The 22420-nt window shown below is 33.4% G+C and overlaps 1 protein-coding gene across 29 annotated transcripts in view; it reads left to right on the forward strand.

Annotated features, from left to right (window-relative positions):
• Window positions 1-22420, forward strand: part of plekha7a (pleckstrin homology domain containing, family A member 7a) — a 205598-nt gene that overhangs the window by 39839 nt on the left and 143339 nt on the right. For 9 of the 29 annotated variants that reach the window (XM_073929517.1, XM_068214827.2, XM_073929505.1 and 6 more), the window contains exon 1: window positions 12796-13277. The exons of the other annotated variants lie outside the window; for them this stretch is intronic. Coding sequence is in view for 8 of the 9 variants with exons in the window: in XM_068214827.2 (XP_068070928.1) it covers window positions 13204-13277 (74 nt within the window). In the remaining variant the exon portion in view is untranslated. Of the gene's footprint in view, window positions 1-12795; window positions 13278-22420 lie in introns of those variants that run through there. 29 annotated transcript variants of the gene reach the window in all.

Genomic DNA, 22420 nt, shown 5'->3' on the forward strand with positions numbered 1-22420 from the left:
TAACGATGGTGCCACCTCTGCCAAACCAGGGCCTTGTTTGGCCCACATGCCAGTGCTACATGGCCAGTGCCAGATGGATGCCTGCTGTGCCAGATTTCTGCCAAATATTCCAGTTTGTGGGACATATTCAGCTATTCAGCCAGGTTGTGGTAAAATGTTGGTATTTCGAATGCATAGTTTTATTCATTCATTCATTTTCTTTCTGGCTTAGTCCCTTTAATAATCTGGGGTTGCCACAGGTTCACACTGGTGAACCACCAACTTATCTAGCTTATGTGTCACGCAGCAGATGACCTTCCAGCTGCAACCCATCACTGGGAAACATTTATACACACTCATTTATACACACCTAGGACGATTTAGCTTACCCAATTCACTTATAGCGCATGTCTTTGGACTGTGGGGGAAACCAGAGCACCTGGAATAAAACCAGGCGAACATGGGGAGAACATGCAAACTCCACACAGAAATGCCAACTCACCCAGCCGAGGCTCGATCCAGCGACCTTCTTGCTGTGAGATGATTGTACTACCCACTGTGCCTTCGTGCAGCCCCGCATAGTTTTATATAATGTTAAAATTCTTCCCTTGTTATTCTAAATTATGTTGAACAAGCAATTTGTGACAACTTCTCAGTGTTTTGTTTTCCTGGCCCCTTATCTGCTCTGATTGGATGGCTGTATTGTACTCTATGGTTTATTATTTGAATTTAAGAAATGGGAAATAGAAGCTTGACACATGCTTTGAGGAAAAATCCACTTAGTTATTGAGTCCTTTTTCCAGATTAAATGTCAAATTTTGAGGACAGGGCCTTAACTTGTGTTAAAGGCTCTGTCCACAAACTTTCATCTGAATTTAAATTGTGTTAATTTAAATGACTGACAATTGTAATTTAATAAATCAGATTTTTTTTTTATATGGCGTTAAAAATAGTTTTTCATCTTCTCTTCCCTTCTGATTAACCCTGACCTACTTTCTGCTAAATTGAATTTCACGATCTGAATTTCTGGTTTTGAATTTTAGCGAATTTGATGTTTTGAATTTCTTCATCTTGAAAATTTGAAACTGTATTTTTATAAACTGGATATCTCCAGTCTAGAAATTCAAAACACAAAAAAGTAAAGAAAATACATCTATAAAAAATTCAACCTCGAAAAAATCAGTTGTCTTACATTCAGATGTTCAATATTAAAGTTATGAAATTTTAATTCAAAACTATTTTAACAGCATAAAAAAAGAAAAAAAAGATCAGATTTGTTAAATTACAAATGTCGGTAAATTTAATGAACACAATTCAAATTCAAATTGTTTTGACATATTATTAGCTCCCTACATCACAGGGCATTTTTTGCGTTTTCGTGTGAACAGAGATTAAAAAAAAACTTTTATATAAACACCTATAAGCCCATTAAACCAAAAGCTTACTGCCATATTTTGCTGTTATATGCTTGGTGTTTGATTTGTTTTGCTTCAATTTACAGCCCAAAGTGTCTAGTGCGCCTGTGTTTTAACAGGCTTTACAGTAGTAAAGAGAAATCAGAATCAGGTGTTAGGTGTTTTCCTCCCAAAATGTGGCCTGCAGAAATTCAGCTTGTTTACATCTTACAAGTGAAAGAAATCTTCCCAGCAGGCACCTTTCAAAGTGAAATATTATCCCGATTTAAGCTTTTCAGCGGAGGCCGAAGCCCGTGAAATGAAGATTTGTCTGGTTTGTGAAAACTTTGATTTACCGCATCCATATTTCATTTCAAATTGAACCTTTGATGTTTTGGCCTGATCCTGCATTACATCGAAATGCCACGTCTTTCATTAAACTAGGTCATTGACCGACTGTCTGTTAAAGGAGGTGATGGAGGTTAATGAAATATGCTGACCGTAATGTAAAACTTTGATTCGGTTGCAAACACAAACCCACACGCACATTGACTCATGCTGAATATCAATGAATGCACTGCAGGAGAAAATATTCATTCAGATTTATCATTTGATTCTGAAACGGGAGTCTCATGGTAGCCCTTAATGTATTAAAAATAATATGAAGCACATTTGATATCAGACCATAGTGATTATGAATTTAAAATGTAAAGTTTGTTACTTGTTATCAAACATTTTCCAATACCTTTTTAAGCTGCATTAGACTCGGTTCAATCTCATTTTAAACTACTATATTAACTGTTTCTCAATAATATTCCTCTGTTTCTACTGTTCACGCTCATTACTTCATTTGGAATAGTGTTGTTAAGAGCTGCAGGCTATTTTGTAGTAGGATGTATTAATAGTAAGGTCTGGGAGTCTGCTGAGATCTGGAATAAAATATCTGGTTCATACATGCTCTTGAGAGGGTGGTTGTGAAGATACATAAAGCATACTGGTGGAACAGCTGTACGCTATACTTTTTATTTCTGGCTGAAACATAATAGTTTGAGTGTCTTGCTGATTTTTTTTCATGCTGCTTCAATGATCCAACAACGCACAAAATAGATTCTGTTATTTTAGTCTTTCTACTTCTCCATGAATTCTGAAGAAAATCAATTTCCTCAAAAAATATTATGCAGCTTTTTTAACATTCATAGTAATAAGAAGTCATTTCTGATTTCTGAAGGATGTTAAGACTGGAGTAATAGTGCTCAAAAAGGAAGAAGTCTATTAGTGATTAACGATTTTATTGATACTCAGGCAAATTTCAGAATGGAATACAGAACACAACTTTGTAAAGAATCAACATTTTACCCTATTAACAAACACAATCCAAACCATTCCCTAACTATGACTTTAAGGTCTTGGCTTGGCTATCATTAAATGCAGTTAAAGCCTCCGTCTTTATATAATGAAGAGAAAATTAAAATAAAATACTATGAAAAAAATTAATAGGTAAGTTTAGTCAATAACATATCACATTTACACTGTCACAATCAGTATATTTCTCACACATTTATTACTGTTCCTTTCCAAATGGTTTAGTACTTGGACCATTTTTCATAGTATACAGTAGGTTTAGCTTGTCCATTTGCTTATAGGACATTTTTTTCAAATGCAGCCACTCTAGCAAGTTCTACTGCCCATTCTTGAAGAAAGGGGCATCTTCTGATTTCCAGCTCCTAAGAATTATTTGTCTGCCAATCCAGGATTTAATTTTTTTATCTTTTAATTCGTTTTCTGTCTAGTTCATAGTGAAATATAAAAATCTAAAACCAAGCATATGTGTTCATGAGCTCTTTTCCAGAAGTCCTGAATTTTTAATCAAGACCATAGTGCATGAACTAAATCACCAGTCTCGATCTTACATCTCCAACAAGGTGTATATTTCAACTCGAGCTTAAACAGTCTAAAAAGAGTCTAGTAGAAATGGTGTATAATTTTAAACTGTAGGCATATTTTAACATCCCTGGATGCTGTTTTAACATTATTTAAAATTCCATGCCACTCTTTGTCATCAAATGTCAGATTCAAATCTCTCTCCCATATTTTCTTAAGAGCCTGTGAAGTTCCGTCACTGAGATTTTGAATCAAACAGGAGTAGTATATTAGAAAATATAGAAAAGTAAATAGATTGAAAATATCATACAGTGAGCATCTGCTGACACAGGAAGCTGTGCAATAAAACCAAAAGTTATAAAGAGTAAATGTCTTAACTGTAAATATCGGAAAACTGAGATCTCGATAGTGTACTGCTGTTTTAAATGTTCAAATTATTTCAAGCTACCATTTTCATACAGATCTCCTAGTTTAACAATGCCCTTCTTTGTCTATTCAAAAGGAAAAGGGAAAACCTAAAAAAAGGAACTTAATTAGCACAATTTAGGAATAAACCAAATGCTTGAGCTATCATTTAAGCAGGGGTCAAAGCCACAGAGATGCAAACTCTTTAACCATATCGCCTTTAAATGTGAAATAATCAGATGTTTTATAGCTTTCCAACCAGTTTAGTGAGGAAGAAGTATATTAAATATTTTTCATATTTTATATTTATATATATTTTTTTTACTTAAGTATATAAAAATATTTAAATAGTGATAATAGTTACAGTAAGCACAGTAAGCAAATGACAAATGTATCAAAAACATCAATTATAATTTTTTTAATGTCTTTGGTATTCAAAAAATGCTCATTTAGTTCAATAAATTATTTATTTAAATGATAATGTTTATTATTATTATTAAATCTTTTTTTTTCCAATGCCTTGGTATAAATAGGTCCTATCAACCCAAAATGTGAAAATGAATAATTGAGCAGATTGCTTTCTTTTAATAACCTCTTGCAAGTCTGAACAAGTTCAGTGTACCAGAATAGTCTACGCAAGGTCATAACTCTGTAAGCTTGAGTTTCTGTGTTGACACACAGAGAAGGAGGCTGGCGGTGAGATATATAGGGCAAATCCTTACCTATCAGGAAAGACATCCTCTCGACTTTATGACTGTGCGCAGCAGACTGCTGCTTGCTGCCGATAAGCTGTGTGTACGTCACTAATCACACACTCCTCTTCAGCTGATAACATTGACCAAAACACACATTCAAATCTCATGTCTGTGATTAAAATGTTCACAGCTTCAAGGAGAATCTAAAAAAAAAGATATTGGCGATATATTGAATCTTGATGTATTGCATACAATAATATACATAAAATGTGTCATTTTCATTAAACAGAATCCATTAGTACAGTTTTTCTGAGTGGCTTTGGTGCATTTCTCACAACACTATTCACATTTGCACAACAGTTAATGCATTTCTCTAAACAATTAGTCATTTGTGCACATCATAGTAGACGTTTCTCATTCCTTCCAACAAATTGCAGATGCTTTTGGACATGCATCAATTGCTTTCATACAACTCTGCTCAAATGTTCAAATGTCTGTGCAGATAGTATATAGTGCTGTCTTGAGCATTTTCAGAAAGTGTCACCAAAATCTGACTTTTTTTTGCATTGGAAAAATGTACAAAGTAAAGTGTCATAATGAAAACATGACAAAGCCATCTGACTATCTTGTTCATAAACAATAGGGTCTGGACTTTTCATCTTAATGACACTGACACTTTCATTGACATCAATACTTGTTTTTGAGAAATGAGCTATCCATTTTGAGCAGGTAACACACTTTTGCAGGTTATCAAACTAGCTTTTGCAGTTTGTACTGATTGTTTAGAGAAATGCGTTAACTGTTGTGCAAATGTAAATAGTGTTGTGAGAAATGCACTAAAGCCACTGAGAAAACCTGTAATGTGTAAAGCACATTTTCCCTCCAAGTATGATACTTAAGTGGAGAGTTCTCCTTACATAAAATAATAAATTAAGGATGCTGTATATGATACCTTAAACATGTCTCTTATAACCATTTAGGTGTGAACATGTCATGGTCAAAAGCAGCTTTACAGAAAATAATATATATAGACAGACAGACGGACAGATAGTTTAAAACAAATTGAAAAAGGATAGATAGATAGATAGATAGATAGATAGATAGATAGATAGATAGATAGATAGATAGATAGATAGATATATAGATAGATAGATAGATAGATAGATAGATAGATAGATAGATAGATAGATAGATAGATAGATAGATAGATAGATAGATAGATAGATAGATAGATAGATAGATAGATAGATACAGTAGATAGATGGATGGATGGATGGATGGATGGATGGATGGATGGATGGACGGACGGACGGACGGACGGACGGACGGACAGACAGACAGACAGACAGACAGACAGACAGATAGATAGATAGATAGATAGAAAGAAAATGATGAAATAAAAATTTAAATCGATACAATTTGGAAACATTGCAAATGATGAAAGTAGAATTCAACATGTCTCAATCAAGAAAAAGTTTGGAGCTTTTGATTCAAGTTAAAATGCACACTTACAAATATAATACTTCTTTACCTAAAGGAAATAGGCCTATAAACGATTGTTTATTGGTATAAGAAAATTAAAAGAAGACTATAAGTTTCTTGTAAATTACAAGTCACTGTGGCGACCCCTTATAAATGAGAGACTAAGCCGAAGGAAAATGAATGAATGAATTATTAAATGAATGAGTTATATTATTAAATATTCATGTTAAAAATATAATTTTTAAATGTTTTAAATTTATATATTATTTCCAGACAGGTTTTAGTGCACTTTCGATATTGTCGAAAACACAGAACTTTCCGTTTCTTTGTGTACCCTGCTGAAAAATCCAGCTTAAACCAGCCTAGGCTGGTTGGCTGGTTTTAGCTGGTCAACCAGGCTGGTTTTAGAGGGGTTTTGGCCACTTCCAGGCTGGTTTCCAGCCATTTCCAGCCTGGTCTTAGCTGGTTAGGCTGGGAGATGACCAGCTAAAACCAGCTTGACCAGCCTAGCCAGGCTGGGAGCCCAGCCAAAACCAGCTATGTCCAGCTTAAACCAGGCTGGTCAAGCTGGTTTTAGCTGGATTTAGCTGGTCATTTTCCAGCCTGACCAGCTAAGACCAGGCTGGAAATGGCTGGAAACCAGCCTGGAAATGGCCAAAACCCCTCTAAAACCAGCCTGGTCGACCAGCTAAAACCAGTCAACCAGCCTAGGCTGGTTTAAGCTGGATTTTTTAGCAGGGTAAAAAGGCCTAAATACATGCAATGCCATTTAAATATTTTGTTCATCTTCAACTGTTGACAGCAAATACATGTTGTAGCTGCTGTATGTATAACCCAGGTGTGCATGTTAATCTATCTGCTTGGAAACTCATAAACAAACATCTGTGATCGGTTCATGAGATCTGCCAGATTGGCGAGTACCGATCAGGTCATGTGATTATCGGCTGATATCAATCTCCGGCCGATCAATCTGAGCATCAATAGAATGTACTGTATGATTGAAGAGGTAGAGATGGTAAAAAAGGTACAGTTGGTATCTTTAAGTTAATATTTTTGAGACAAAATGTCCCTAAATATGGATACAAAAATATATATTTTTAGAGATGACTGGATATAATTTCTGTCATTATTCAAAACATTTTAATATATTATTTTTTTGTTTGGACTGCACGGTGGCACAATGGGTAGCACGTTCGCCTCACAGCAAGAAGGTCACTGGTTCAAGCCTCGGCTGGGTCAGTTGGCATTTCTGTGTAGAGTTGGTGTGGGTTTCTTCCGGGTGCTCCGGTTTCCCCAACAAGTCCAAAAACATGTGGTACAGATGAATTGGGTAGGCTAAATTGTTCGTAGTGTATGTGTGTGAATGAGTGTGTATGGATGTTTCCAGGTGCTGGGTTGCAGCTGGAAGGGCATTTGCTGCGTAAAACATATGCTGGATAAGTTGGCACTGTGGCGAACCCAGATTAATAAAGGGACTAAGGTGAAAAGAAAATGAATGAATGAATGATTTTTTTTGTTTTGAAAAATAATAGATTCATCTAGAATTAGGATTGATCCAGAACTCTACAATCTTCCATCTGTATCACAGTGCAATCCGTAGTGCAGCAGTAATAGAGGATAAGGATATGTAATTGTGCCTGTCGCTGGCCAGCCAGATTAACCTCTGTGGCTTATTTAATGTAGCTCATTACTCCAACACTTACTCACTGATTTAAATAAAGCTTGGACAACCTTTCAATGCACTGAGTGAGATTTCAATTTGATTAGACTTGATCTTCTATCTTTAAAGAAGGATTTTTTTTTTTATTACATGTCCGTTTTGTTGTTGATTTCTGCTTAAGTTCTAATTTATCCATAAAGGGATACTTCATCCTTGGGTCTTCCAAGATAACACAATATATATGTACCTGTCTACATTTTTTGTGGAGAACACTACTGTGGATGAATTGTGCTGAATGTACATACAGTAGTTATTTTGTTTTCTTTTGTAAGTCTGACTGTTTTCTGTAAGTGTTTTTTTTTTCTGTCTAAAAAAACTAAACAAATAGATGGAAGAAGAAACAAAATTCTCCCATAATGCATCCTGATTACCCTTGTTTGAAAACTTTCCTCATGGATTTCTTTTGAAGACAGTCTGAAGTCTAGACAGAAAGCTTTCATTTGTAACATCATGTCGCATGCCATGGCAAGATCAGTCAAGTTTCTTATTGTTTTGTCTTTTGTACCCTGTCATTAATCATGTCAAACCTGGTGCAATGCATCTCGTTGAATATCCGTGAAGTAGGGGTGCACGATATTGGAAAAAATCTGATACTGCGATATTTTATTGTTCTGCGATAAATATTGCGATATAAATACAATTTCACAAGATAATTTAGTAGCACTATTTGAAGGTTTTCTGGGGAGGCTAACCGTATTCAGGTACAAACATTGAATAACCACTTTTCTTACTTTGCTTTGTCTAATTTCTAGTCCAAATATCTAAAAAAAAAATCGTAGATCAAGCAAACATATTGTTTTGTTTTAAAAGTCAGATGATAAGGCAAAATTAAGAGTTTTTTTCTTAAAACAAGCAAAATTATCTGACAGTGAGGCTAGTTAAATAATCTTGTGTTCACTTTAAAATGTAGATATTTGGACTAGAAACAAAACCCCAAATTTTAAGTAAGAAAATAATTTTTTACATTTATAAATTATATAAATTCGGTAAAGGGTGGCGCGGCGGTGCAGTGGTTAGCGCTGTCAGAAGTCAGAATTATTAGCTTTTTTATTTATATATTTTTTTAAATATTTCCCAAATTATGTTTTACAGAGCAATAAAATTTTCACAGTATGTCTGATAATATTTTTTCTTCTGGAGAAAGTGTTATTTGTTTTATTTCGGCTAGAATAAAAGCAGTTTTTAATTTTTTAAAAACCATTTTAAGGTCAATATTATTAGCCCCTTTAAGCTGTATATTTTTCAATAGTCTACACAAACCATCGTTAGATAATAACCTGCCTAATTACCCAAATATAATTTAACGTTATTAACCTAGTTAAGCCTTTAAATGTCACTTTAAGCTGGATACTAGTGTCTTGAAAAATATCTAGTCAATTATTATTTACTGTCATCATGGCAAAGAAAAGAAATAAAAGTTATTAGAAATGAGTTATTAAGACTATTATGTTTAGAAATGTGTTTAAAAATCTTCTCTCTGTTTAACAGAAAATGGGTGAAAAGGGGTGCCAATAATTCAGGGGGGCTAATAATTTTGACTTCAACTGTTCATATACAGTGTTCAGTATAAATGAGTACAGACCCTTTTTTAAAATGATTTTTAAATACATTTCTCAGTGAATATAGACAATACTTTTTGGTTCATTGAAACAAGACAGACTTATTTACCAGTTAAATTCATTCACCAAACATCTTTAGATATAGAAAGAATATACATATACATTTTAACAAGATGTTGCAAATTATAAAAAATATTTATAATATAAATATAAAAAATATTTATAAAAAAATGTCAACAAATATTTTTTTTTGTTATATATAAATATATAGATTTAAGTAACTTGTTAAAATAAAATAAACAGATAAAATAGATCTGTAATATTGAGTAAGTGTTTGCAATAATCTTCGCGAAAAATTCATTTACACTGGTCACATTTAAGACAAAGTGAACTATTTAATTTGTTAATATGTCTACCCTCATGTTTCTGTTAATTAATGTTATTTAATGGGAGTGCCCTGATTGGTGGGTGAGAGAGGCATTTTTCAACTTGTTACCTGATTGGCTCACATCAGTTTTTCTCCATACTTGCACCATTAATTATGTGATCGTTCCCGTGGTCTGTTAACAAATGGCAAAAATGTGCACTTATCCATCTACACCGGGCTTTGCATTGCATTTGGAAAAACATTTCAAGTTTTTCATAATATAGATTTTAGCATAATATGTTCTCACAATATTTGAAAAGGATCTTTTCTTCCTAAACCCCCTCAATCTGAGAACCTGCTCTGTTCTGATTGGTGATTGGTTTACCAACTACAACAAGTGTCAATATAAATATAAAAAAGTCTATTATGCTATCTGAGCTTCAGTGCTTTGATACAAACAGTATTAATCATTGATCTAAACAGTAACAATGATGTTGTTTTTTTTATATAAGCTTGAGTCCAGATTTTCAAACCCACATAGTTTGGTGCATGAAATATGGATGGAATAACTGAGTCTTTTCACACTGTTCAGAATTGTTTCTTTTTATTTTGGTGACGCAAATTCCATTTATTGTGCACTTTGATCTTTGAAACTTCGCAGACCTTGTACTTTTACAAACAGCTGTATTATACTGTTCATGAAAGATAATATCTGAAAAAGCATAATAGGGATACCAAGACAACAACAAAAAACTGGAGTAAGCAGGAATGAATAGGTGGAGGAGTTATTTTAATGCTTGTTTGTGCTGACTCCAACTAAAAACAAAGCAAATCTGTGGGAAGACAGACTGTGACATATCATTTCCTATTTTAATCTCTCTTTTGTGGAGCCAAAGGTTTATTCTTTATGTATATCAATGACTTAAATCCACATTCTACCCCAGCGAAAGCCTTTAATGAGATAATTTTTTTTTCACTTCCAGCATGGAGTTCATAAAGATTACAAATGATATTACAATATGCCTCACACATTATTACTTTTATCTTTAAATTAAGTTCAGAAATAAAAGTCTTCATTGACACTGATCTCCATGCCAGTCAATCATTTCCTTATATCATTTCCATATTAAATCTAAGGTTCTGCACCTCCATTACATTTAACAAATGTTAATATGAGCTTGCAAGTAATATACGAAAATGAATAGAGCTTAAACTGACAAAAAAATGTCAATTATATCACCGGAGGTCTGTTGATGCAGCTGAAGATCTTCTGCATTGGAAACTTATTCTGTTACTTAAAAGTTTCCCTGCTTAAATGAAAAAACAAACATCACAGACTCATTGGAAATACTTTAGCATGTTTTTTGTGAATCCACAAAAAGTACTTTGACATATGACTGCAGTTTCTAGGTAAAATTAACTTGTTCCTTTTCACACTAATAATATTTACAAGGACATATTATTTAATAATATATTTGCAAAATATATCCAGAACAAGAAATTTTTCATTCCGCAAAATGTAGACCGTATACATGTAGGCACATATTTCCAGCCTAAAAAAATAATCATGCTTTCCAATACAAATACCATTAAATTCATTACAACTCATCAAATTTTTACCAATCAAAACAGTACATTTAAAATTTCTAGTGTGCTTTTTGGGCCCTATTGCATTAGGATTTATTGTTTTAAACATAACATAAAGCCACAAATTGCCAGTAACGACCTAAAGGTTGACCATTATAGTTTCTATAGACTATAGTTGTCAGCATTCAAATCATAACACATCTTCCCAAAAGTATTTTTATTGAACATGTTAGATATGAAACATACACAGTACAAATAGCTTTTCACTTTTTCTTTTTTTTTTTACACAACAAACAAACAAAACCCGTCGCACACAATATACATTTAGGTTATATATATATATATATATATATATATATATATATATATATATATATATATATATATATATATATATATATATATATATATATATATATATATATATATATATATATATATATAATATTAAGATAAAATACAAATAAACAATAATATTTAGTAAAACATATTTTACTCTCATATATAAAAATAATGAAAAAAAAAAGTAAGTAAATAAATAAATAAATAAATTAACATGGAAAGGTTCTACTGTTCTAAAATGACAAAGAAGTCCATCTTCTTTATGTAATCTAAAAGAGGTTGCCAGGTGAGAAAAAAAAAAACATATCAGTACAACCTCTTACAGTATATCATATAAACTATTACACATCGTAAGATGGCTTCTTATTGTATTTGTTTTAGCAATTATATGATCATGTGTATTTTTCATGTGTTATTCAACAGAAGGAAACGGGATTTTTTGGACACATTTTCAACATAATATTTAAAAAAAAAATTTTTTTTAATAACTAATTCTTTTTGTCTGCGGCATGGTGGCTCTGGGTCAGTAGTTAGCACTGTTGACTTGCCTCACAGCAAGAAGGTCACTGGTTCGAGTTGTATTTACTGTGTGGAGTTTGCATGTTCTCCCCATGCTCGCGTGGGTTTTCTCCAGGTGCTCCGGGTAATCCCATAGTCCAAAGACATGTGCTATAGATGAATTGAATGAACTAAATGGGCCGTAGTGTATGGGTGTGTGTATGTGTGAATGAGAGTGTATGGGTGTTTCCCAGTACTGGGTTGCGGCTGGAAGGGTATCTGCTACGTAAAACATATACTGAATAGTTGGCGGTTCATTTCACTGGGGCAACCTCTAAAATAGAGACTAAATTGAAGGAAAATTAATGAATGAGTAATTCTTTTGTCTTTGGCATGGCAGTAATATTTTATAGTGATAGTGTTTAGCTTAAAAAATAAGTTCAAAATCCTGTTAACCTTAAAAAAAACTAAAAGAAATAAGATTTTCTCCAGGAGAAAAAAAAACAAACATAATAGGAAAAACTTAGAAAAATTGCCTTGCTCTGTTAAACAACTTGAGAATCAAATCTTAAACAGCAGAGCCGTTGAACGCAGAAACACATTTTGCGCAAAAAGCTGCAACTTTAGGTTTCAGCTACATAACTTTCCATTTGGTAAAGCTCTTGTATTGTTTGTTTGTTTATTAGCTGATTGGTAAAATTTCCAAATCTTTCTCATTCACAAAATATATTTCCCTTCCTGTAGTCTGTCTCTCTTTCCCTCCAACAAACACTGCACATCCTGACTGTGACAGAGGCAGGCAGAGATTCAAAAAGAGTAGCTTCTGCTCTTTTCACCCCTCCCTTCCTCTTTCCCTCCTCCCCGTGAGTGTGTGCAGTGGTACGTCAGAGCTGAAGACTGGTGTGTATGTGTGTTTGTGTCTGTGTGTGTGTGTGTTTTCGCGCACAAGCTGGCGACTGTGTGAGCCGGTGAGGAAACGGGAACGTCGGAGATAGCAGACTCAACACAGACAGCAAAAATTCTCGACGCTTGCTGCTTCAGCTGCGAACTGCGCTTTTTTTTTTACCTGTTCTGCATCTTGATGTTCACAGAGCTCCGGAGCTCCTCTTTGCTATCCTCTTAACAAATGGATGAGATTTAGATCCTGTAACTATTGCTCTTCTTGGGACTCTTTCCTTCTGCTGATTCGTTTCTGGTTACATACATTGGCTTTGGTTTTAAAATGAAAGCAGCAGAACTGGACTTTCTATAAGCGTCAGTCATTCGGTTGGAAGTTTGACACTTGGAGGTGAACATGTGGAGCCAGTCAGGATTTTCCAACCACTGCCAATCTCATCCTGCACATCCCTTTTACCATGTACCCTACAGGTGGGTTGGCCTGTTTTATTTTTGGAAGTTTACGATGCAAACTTTATTCCTTCTGTGATGTTGAAATGTCCTAGTGAGGGGTCATTTCAGGGTGGATCTGCCTGACAGTTGATGCTGGAACAGTTTGCCAGGTTTTCGTTGGATAATACTAGATTAAATCTAAACCACGTGCGTCTGTGGCAGGGATTATGCTTCGATGAGAATGAATGAAGTGCTTTACTTATGTCAAGACATTGAATTCCAACAGGTCCTGTTAAACAGGCATGTTGAGTGAGTTCTGAGGAAATGCACCAAAGCCTGTCATAAATAGTTTACTATAGGGCAATTCTGTAGTGTTTTCCCTTGATCAGACAGCATGCCTCTGAATTTCCCTTTGACACTGAAGGTCTTGTGTTTCATTGAATACCATTCCGATCTCAAAGCCAAATACTTTTTTTTTCAAGTGTGTTTACTTTCTGTATAACTCTTTCCTAATACTTGGGGATTGTTCTTTCATTATTCAGTCTCTGCAGTCTCTTTTGGCTCTGATGCACTACTCATGATTCAGTGGAAATGCTACTTATTTATATTTCAGTGTATTTTCAGAGGCGCAGCAGGGGTTGCTGTATTATGTACTCTGATTTATGTTTTCTGCTGGATTATAATTGTGGATAATTACAGCAAAAGCCATTATTGTGAGTTGTTGTCTTAATAACTACTATCTGCTCATGTGTTTGCCTTTCACTTTCCCTTTTGTGTAGTCTGGGAACATCAGTGCATGACTTTTTTTTTTAAAGCAATTTCTTTTTCTAACTGACTGACTCCAGTTAAACTGGCTTCTCTTGCAGTTGTTTAACTACCAAGAGTGGCCTGTTTTCTTGTAATTTTTGCTCACCTAAAATGTACCCACTATTTATTCTTCCTTTAAGTGTTGTTTTTTTCTGTTGACCACTAAAGAAAATGTTTTGGAAGTAAATAGTTCTTCTTCAGAATATTCTCATTTCTGTTTAATAGAAGAAAGAAAGTCAGACAGGTTTGGAACAAGTAAAGGATGACTAAACAATTTCAGATTTTAATTGTTTTTTTCGTGGGGGGAGGGAGGCAACATAATCATAGGTTCAATCTACCTAAATTTGTAAAAACTAATATGTTAATTTAAGTCCTTGATGTTGTCTCAACACAAATCAAGCATGTGGATCTCACTTTTTCATCGGAGAATGCCCCTCAGGGACCATTGCCATGTTCAGTTGTGGCCTGCATTTATTTTTAATGTATGTGAGTGCCGTAAAGGTGTCAGAAAGTTTAATCTGATGCCATAAAACCTATGCGCTGCATCTTTTGCTATTGCTGTGTCTTTAATATAATGTAATCATCCTAGGGGTTGCAAAAAGATCAAAAATCAAAAGTCTGATGGCTGTTTTTTGCATGTTGTTTTTTTTAATGTTTATTATTAACATGTTAACAATGACTACATGTACATGGACATCAGTAATCGAATTGTTTGCTTTAATCTAATTAAGAGAATAATAAGACTAAGCTGTTCACATGAGTTGCTTTTTGAGTGTTACTTTCATGATCCCATTTTACATGTTATAGCACATAGTTTGATTAACGTCATTGCGTCACCGTGCTATCCTCATTTCCTCTGGAGTTTCATGTAATTTCTGGTGTTTCATATTTAATTTGTCAACTTTAACTGCAGTATGGCAGCTGTGAACTTGTGAACTTTCATTCACGAACATTTCATGCATGCCCTCCCTGATAAATGAGATATTGGATGCAGCTATAAACTGCTGGAAGAGTTATGTTTTAATGAAAGTTCATGCCGCATGCTGAATGAAAGAAAAAAAAACCTCAGCATTTCACGATGCAGATGTCTGTGGTCTGCAGAGACTCGGTAGTGTCAAACAGCCTGTCGCAAAACACTGCGAAAAGTCTATAATAATTTGATTAAGGTGTTTACACGTCTGTGCTGCACTTCAATAATGCGACTAAAATCAGCATACTCCACATGTCTTAATTCGATTTTATGACCTTAATCTGCTTAAATTAATCAAAATTCACTGTTTACTTGGTTAACTCTTAATCAGAGTACTGTCCTAATTGCTTTAAAATCGAATTATTGGTGTCCATGTAAACGTAGACAGTATTAATGTTACCTACTATTTTTTTTCCTCAGTAGGTTATAGATAAAATTGGGTCAATCTGATAATTTAATAAAGTTTATTTGATTTTTAATAATCACCAAGCGACCCCCCACTCATTGTTCTGCGACCCTCCGGGGGTCCCGACCCCCACTTTGGAAAACACTGTACTAATGCATAAACAGCTTGTAATGGGAAAAACACAAGACTTTCCCCAACTTCCTAGGTTGTCTATGAAAGCCTGTAAGCATATTTTTATGTGAAGGAAGCGGGATGTTTTTGTCGGAAAGATCTGAAGTATATGACGTTTGCATGCACTCATGAGAGCTTCCACTTTGACACATACAGACAAATGCTTACACAATTTTAAGTTTAGTGGCTTCCACTTTATTTTAGTGGCCTTAATTACTATATTTAAATCAATAATTTGGTACACCTTTGTGCACCTGATACTGTATATACATATTTTTACATAGTACTTAATTAAACCTTTCTGTTATTACATTTATAATAACTCTGTTGACCCATCTCTTATAGCTTACTGTACAACAAAACCTGCCCCTAAGCCAAATGCCACCTCAGAAGCAACCAAGAGTTGCACAATACAATATGAACACTATTGCACTGTGTGCACTGCACTGTAAAACCCAAAAAGTTAAGGTAACTCAAACCATTTGAGGAAACTGTTTTCAACAAACCATTTCAAAAACTAATCCTAATAACCATTGTGAACTTGCTCCATTTAAGTTGAAGTAATGAGGTATTTCATTAACTCATTTTGACGCTGAGTTCAAAACGCTTTTTTAAATGAGTAGAATTAACTTTCAGTCAATTTTGAGTTAAATACACTCATTTCATTGGATAAAGTTGACTGTTGGGTTTTACAGCGTGCCTATTATTAAGATACTTATTGATTAGCACTTATAAAATATGCTTTTATTCAACACCCCAAATCAAACCTAAGACCTAAACCTAATTTTTTGTTAGTTTTATTTCATTCAAAAGTGAAAATTTGATCATCATTTACTCACCCTTAACTTGTTCAAAACAGAAGATTTTGTTTTGAAAAATGCTGGTTGCGGCAATGCAGTGGCACAATTGGTGGTGCTGTTGCCTTACTGCAATAAGGTCACTGGTTCGAGCCTTGGCTGGGTCAGTTGACGGTTCTGTGTGGAGCTTGCATGTTCTCCCTGTTCTCACAGTTTCCCCCACAGTCCAAAGACATGCGGTACAGCTCAATTGGTTAGGTTAATTGTCCGTAGTGTATGAGTGCGAATGAGTGTGTGGTTGGATGTTTCCCAGAGATGCGTTGTGGCTGGAAGGGCATCCGCTGCGTAAAAACGTGCTGGATAATTTGGCGGTTCATTGCGCTGTGGCGACCCCGGTTTAATAAAGGGACTAAGCCGAAAAGAAAATGAATAAACGAAAATGCTGGTTGCTGGCACCCATTGACTTTCATACACATTTCCCTCTAACCTATGCAGGTCAATAAGTGCTAGCAACCAGCTTTCTTCAAAATATTTTCTTTTGTGTTCAACAGAAGAAAGGAACTCATAAAAGTTTAAAACCATATGAGAGAATATAAATGATGAGGTCATTTAGATTTTTGGGTGAATTATATCATTAACAGTATATTACTGCAATGCTATTCTTCAATATCTGTTTACTTCAAATCAAAGAACTAAATAGAAGTTGACTGTAATTATATCAGAGGTCCTGAATCGTGTTCAGTCCCTTAGATGTTATATGACCAATAAATTGCTTTCGGCAGTTCATTTAACAGCCATAAGTGTTGCTGATTACAGGAGTTAATGAATTCTACATAGGTCCTTTAAAAAGGATGTGCACCCCAAAATTAAACGTTTCCCTTCACTATTTACTTTCCATCAAGTGGTTCCAAACCTTTATGAGTTTACTAAAGAAGATATTTTGAAGATATTTTGAAGCTGAAAACCTGTAACCATTGACTTCAGTAGAAAAACAAATACTGAAGAAGTCAATAGTTACTGGTTTCCAACATTTTTCAAAATATCTTCTTTTGCGTTCAAAGGAAGAACAATTTATAAAGAGTGAATCATGACAGAAATGTAATTTTTGGGCTTTACTATCTTTAAAGATCGTAAAGAAATCATTTTACATAGCTTGATAATGAAAGTATTTGTACAGTATTGTGAAAACTTAATGTATGTATACAGATCAAGTCAATGAATAAAATTAAAATCAGTATTGCATTAACTGATACAGGCCATGTCATTTCAATAAAATAACACAACATGCTTCATAGAGTCATTACTATGTTGTTTGTTTTGCATAATGTTTGTAACTTCATTAAAATAATATCATAATGATCTACTCTTATACGTAAGTGGTACATTTGTAGACATTGGCAAAAATGTTACTGACATGACACTGGCAAACCTACATGAAAAACTGAATAATAGCTTTTGGCTTTCGCTTTGAGATGCAATTTAAAATATATTTCGGTCTGTTCTTCAATTTGACTTATCTTAAAAACGGAAGGTAGAAAGTAAGTTATTAACGTTATTGAATCATATGAATTACACATACTGTAAAGCAGTGTTTTAATCTGCTCCACATATAGGTTTACAGTCTGTCTGTCTAAGCAAAAGTGATTGTGTGATCAGGGCCACTCTTTCAGCAACTGTGCTTAATCTTTCATTGTGAAAATATCTGTAGTAGAAAGTGAAAGATTATCTGTAGAGTGTGATTTCGGTAGGTTTGATTGTGCTCAGTAGTAAAATGAATTTAGGATTAGGGAATCTATTAGGTATACCCTGAACTGATAGCCTTAAATGTTCTCAAAAAAACAAAACTTATTTTTGGCTGTAGTGATGAATATTTTCTTTCATTTCTACCAAGATAAATAACCAATTTTGATGATCTTCTCATCAGATTTTCTGACCGAGCACATGCTCTTTATTATCTGATGTAACTCCACTATAAATAGATGCAATTGATTAGTTCAATTTGGTATCAACAACATGAAAGCATGGATCCATCCTGCCTTGTATTAATGGTTCAGGCTGGTGGTGCTGTAATGGTGTGGGATATTTTCTTGGCACACTTTGGGCCCATTAGTACCAATTGAGCATCGTGTCAATGCCACAGCCTACCTGAGTATTGTCGCCATGTCATAAAGCATGAAACATCTCAGACTGGTTTCTTGAACATAACAATGAGTTCACTAAACTCAACAAGCCTCCACAGTCACCAGAGCTCTATCCAATAGAGCACCTTTGGAATGTGGTGGAACATATCATGTCAATATGGACCAAAATCTCTATGGAATATTTCCAGTACCTTGTTAAGTCTATGGCACGAAGGATTAAAGCAGTTCTGAAGGCAAAAGTGGGCCCAACCCGGTACTAGTAAGGCATACCTAATAAAGTGGCCGATGAGTGTAGTTTATTATAAGCAGTAGGGAAATCAGACAGAGTAATAATATTTGCTCATGCATTAGTGTAAGATGAACTGCTGTAGTGCGAACACACACAGCTCCAGTCCACAGACATGTTAACACAGTCTTAAAACCATATTTGTGCCATTTGAATCTTACGCAGAATGCTATATTTAAAAGTGATTTGAAGGAGATTATGGTTAAACATAATACTATTAGGATTACTATTAGATGTCCGATATGGCTTTACCAAGCTCAACGCTCTAAGCTGTAATATTAACAAAATGCTATTGGCTGTTTTAGAAAAAGGGGAGGGCTGAAATGACATCAGCAGGATTTAGTTTCCTTTTCTGCCTAAATAAGAGCTTCTATTGGGAGCAACAATAATAAAATGACTTTACCAGTTACCAATTGGCTCTTTTATTTAGGAGGCGGGACTAAATTTTCAAATAATATGAGAACATCTTTATAGTATATCGAACATCTTTATCATATTGGATGTGGCATCAAGTGGCATTCCCATAGATGATTCATTTAGAAATGAAGAATGGAACAAATCAAGTCTTTATGAGAGGATCATTAATAAATTTATGAAATGGTTGACTGCAATGTTTTGTTCATAAAAACTAAAACATTGTGCAATTTTTTTCTGCTCCAGGTTTGTTTGAAATTATTTACATTGACCCAGCAGCAAAATAAATGGCCCATTCTTATTATATTCTAAAAGGCTTCATCAAGCAGTGAATGCTTTTGGACTTTAAGACACAATTTCCTTTTTGACATTGATCAGTAAATGTAGTCAATTCTAGTTATCGTAGAAAATTGTTATTTGTTGAAGTCTAGGAGATATTCGCTATTATGTATTATTTAATCACATTTAAAGGGATAGTTCATCCACAAAAGAAGATTTTGCCATCCTTTACTTATTAGATTTTTTTCCCATGTTGAACACAAAAAATATATTTTGAAAAATGCTGGAAACCTGTAACCATTGACATGCATGGTAGAAAAACTAAATACTATGGAATCAAGGGTTACAGGTTTCCAACATTCATCAAAATATCTTCTTTTGTGGATAAACAAACAAACAAACCAAAAACTTAAACTGGTTTGAAACAAGTAAAGGGCAAGTAAATGAGTGCAGAATTTTTATTTTTGGGTGAACTATACCTTTAAGCCTGTGTATAGTTATACAGTGTCCATATCCTGATCAATAAACACTCTCAAAAACAGAACAAAACAATGTATGAAATTATCACATACTCAACAGTATCGTTACCAGTAATAACCTAATAAAAATCAATTAGTTAATCTTTTAAGAGTATATATTTTTTTGTTTTGTTTGTTCTATTTATGCCATGTAATAAATGCAGCTCTTCATGAAAAGCTGTTGGCTCTGTGACAAACATTACAGCAGTGCCTTTGGTGTGATTATCTGTGCCATTTACAAAAAAAAGCTGAATTTTCACAGGGAGCCCATCTGCTTCTCATGCCTTGGCATGAACCAATCACGTTCCAGCACGGGTCCCAGAGAGGCCATGCTGAGACCCCAAAAGAGGGCTAAAAAAAGTCCCATACTCATCCGAGCTGGATCCTGCCTTGTAATTTATGTTCTGACGCGTGATTTATCCAGTGCCGTCAGAAGATTGAGAGGATCAAAGATCAGAGGGATGATCCAGATGTGTGCATATGTGATTTGTGAGAGCCTCCGTCTCTTTTTCTCTGTGAGGAGTAAATGTTTGAGCAATGAATTTGAACATTTTTATTTATGCGAGAGGACATTAGATGTTACAGCAAGAAATATTATCAGGCTTGAAGGGTGAAAAATGCTAAGCAATTGTTTTCAGAGCTGCTTGGGACTGAACGCAAGGTAGGACTAAATGAGTGTTTTGATGTTTGAAAGGTGCCTGTTAGCATCAGTGACTTGTCACATGACCAAATAGGAAGATGTTTTGCCTTCGGGTGCATGGCTTTATTTTAATCTTGTTTTTCACTATTATTATATAAACAACTTTAAAACTAAATCTACTTAAAAAAAACTAAATTACTTGCGATATTGTATGTATTTTAAAAATATACATAATGAATATGAAAATTCTCAATTCTAGATTTATTATGTTAAAAAATATTTTTATTCTGTCAGCTATATATTGCATTTCTTTTAAATGAAAAACGATTTCCATTTTTTAAAAATAAAATGTATCAGTTTAGAATGTAAAAATGACAAACAATTAGACATGTTTTATGTATAATCTTTTTAACACAATACTAAAGTTTAAACATTAGAAAAGTAAAAATCAGTATTTGGTAGAATATACAATATTTTCAATCAAAACATAATTTATTTATTTATATATATATATATCATTAAGTTGCCATATATATATATATATATATATATATATATATATATATATATATATATATATATATATATGATATATTGCACCAAATATATATTGCGATATACAATATTATTATCATTTTAAGACGACAATATAAAATCATCATAATCCAAGTGCACACTTCCAAAAAACACTTAATAACTTAAATGCAGTCATTTTAACAATTTAATAATTAGGCATTGGAATCAGAATGTGAAAAGGTATATCTTAAACAAATAAATAAATAATGTTACAAAAAGTGCAAAGTAAAAAAAGTATTAGGATGCGGTATCTGCTACTAGATCTATTTTTAGTTGTCAGACACCCACATGACAATAACATATAGTAATTTATAGTAAATAAATAAATAAAAAAATAAAAAAATACTAGTTTTACAAAAAAAAAATAATATATATATATATATATTATATATATATATATATATATATATATTTTTTTTTTAAATATTTCTTAAATGATGTTTGACAGAGCAAGGAAATTTTCACAGTACATCTGATAATATTTTTTCTTCTGAAGAAAGTCTTATCTGTTTTATTTCGGCTAGAATAAAAGCAGTTTTTTATTTTTTTAGAAACATTTTAAGGTTAAAACTATTAGCCCCCTTGAGCAATTTTTTTCTAATTGTCTACAGAATAAACCATCATTATACAATAACTTGCCTAATTACCCTAACCTGTCTAGTTAACCTAATTAACCTAGTTAAGCCTTTAAATGTCACTTTAAGCTGTACAGAAGTGTCTTGAAAAATATCTAGTAAAATATTATCTTCCCGTTAAAACGAAACTGAGGAAAAAAGTATATATAATATATAAAGGAAATAAAGGTTAACATTCAATTTTTTACACAAAATAAATCAACTAAATTCAAGCAAATGACAATTTTCAAAATAATTATTTGTTTCATAAATTAATAAATAAATAAAAAATTTAATATTTTTGGCAACTATTTGACTATTGGCAACTTTTTCACTGCATGTTTCTTTTTATTTTTTAATTTTTAAATGTTTTAATTTTTAAAAGCTTAAGAATTTAAGGACTATAAAATGTTAACTAAAATGTATTCTTAATTTTAAAATATAATAAACACTCTATTGTTCAAAATTTGGGGAAATTCATACTTTAATCAATAAAAGTTGATTTCAATTAATTAAAAAGTAACTTTTATAAGTTTATTATAAACTTTCAATAAATTGTGAAA

This window comes from Danio rerio, chromosome 18 (assembly GCF_049306965.1).
Source record: "Danio rerio strain Tuebingen ecotype United States chromosome 18, GRCz12tu, whole genome shotgun sequence".
NCBI classification, from domain to species: domain Eukaryota; kingdom Metazoa; phylum Chordata; class Actinopteri; order Cypriniformes; family Danionidae; genus Danio; species Danio rerio.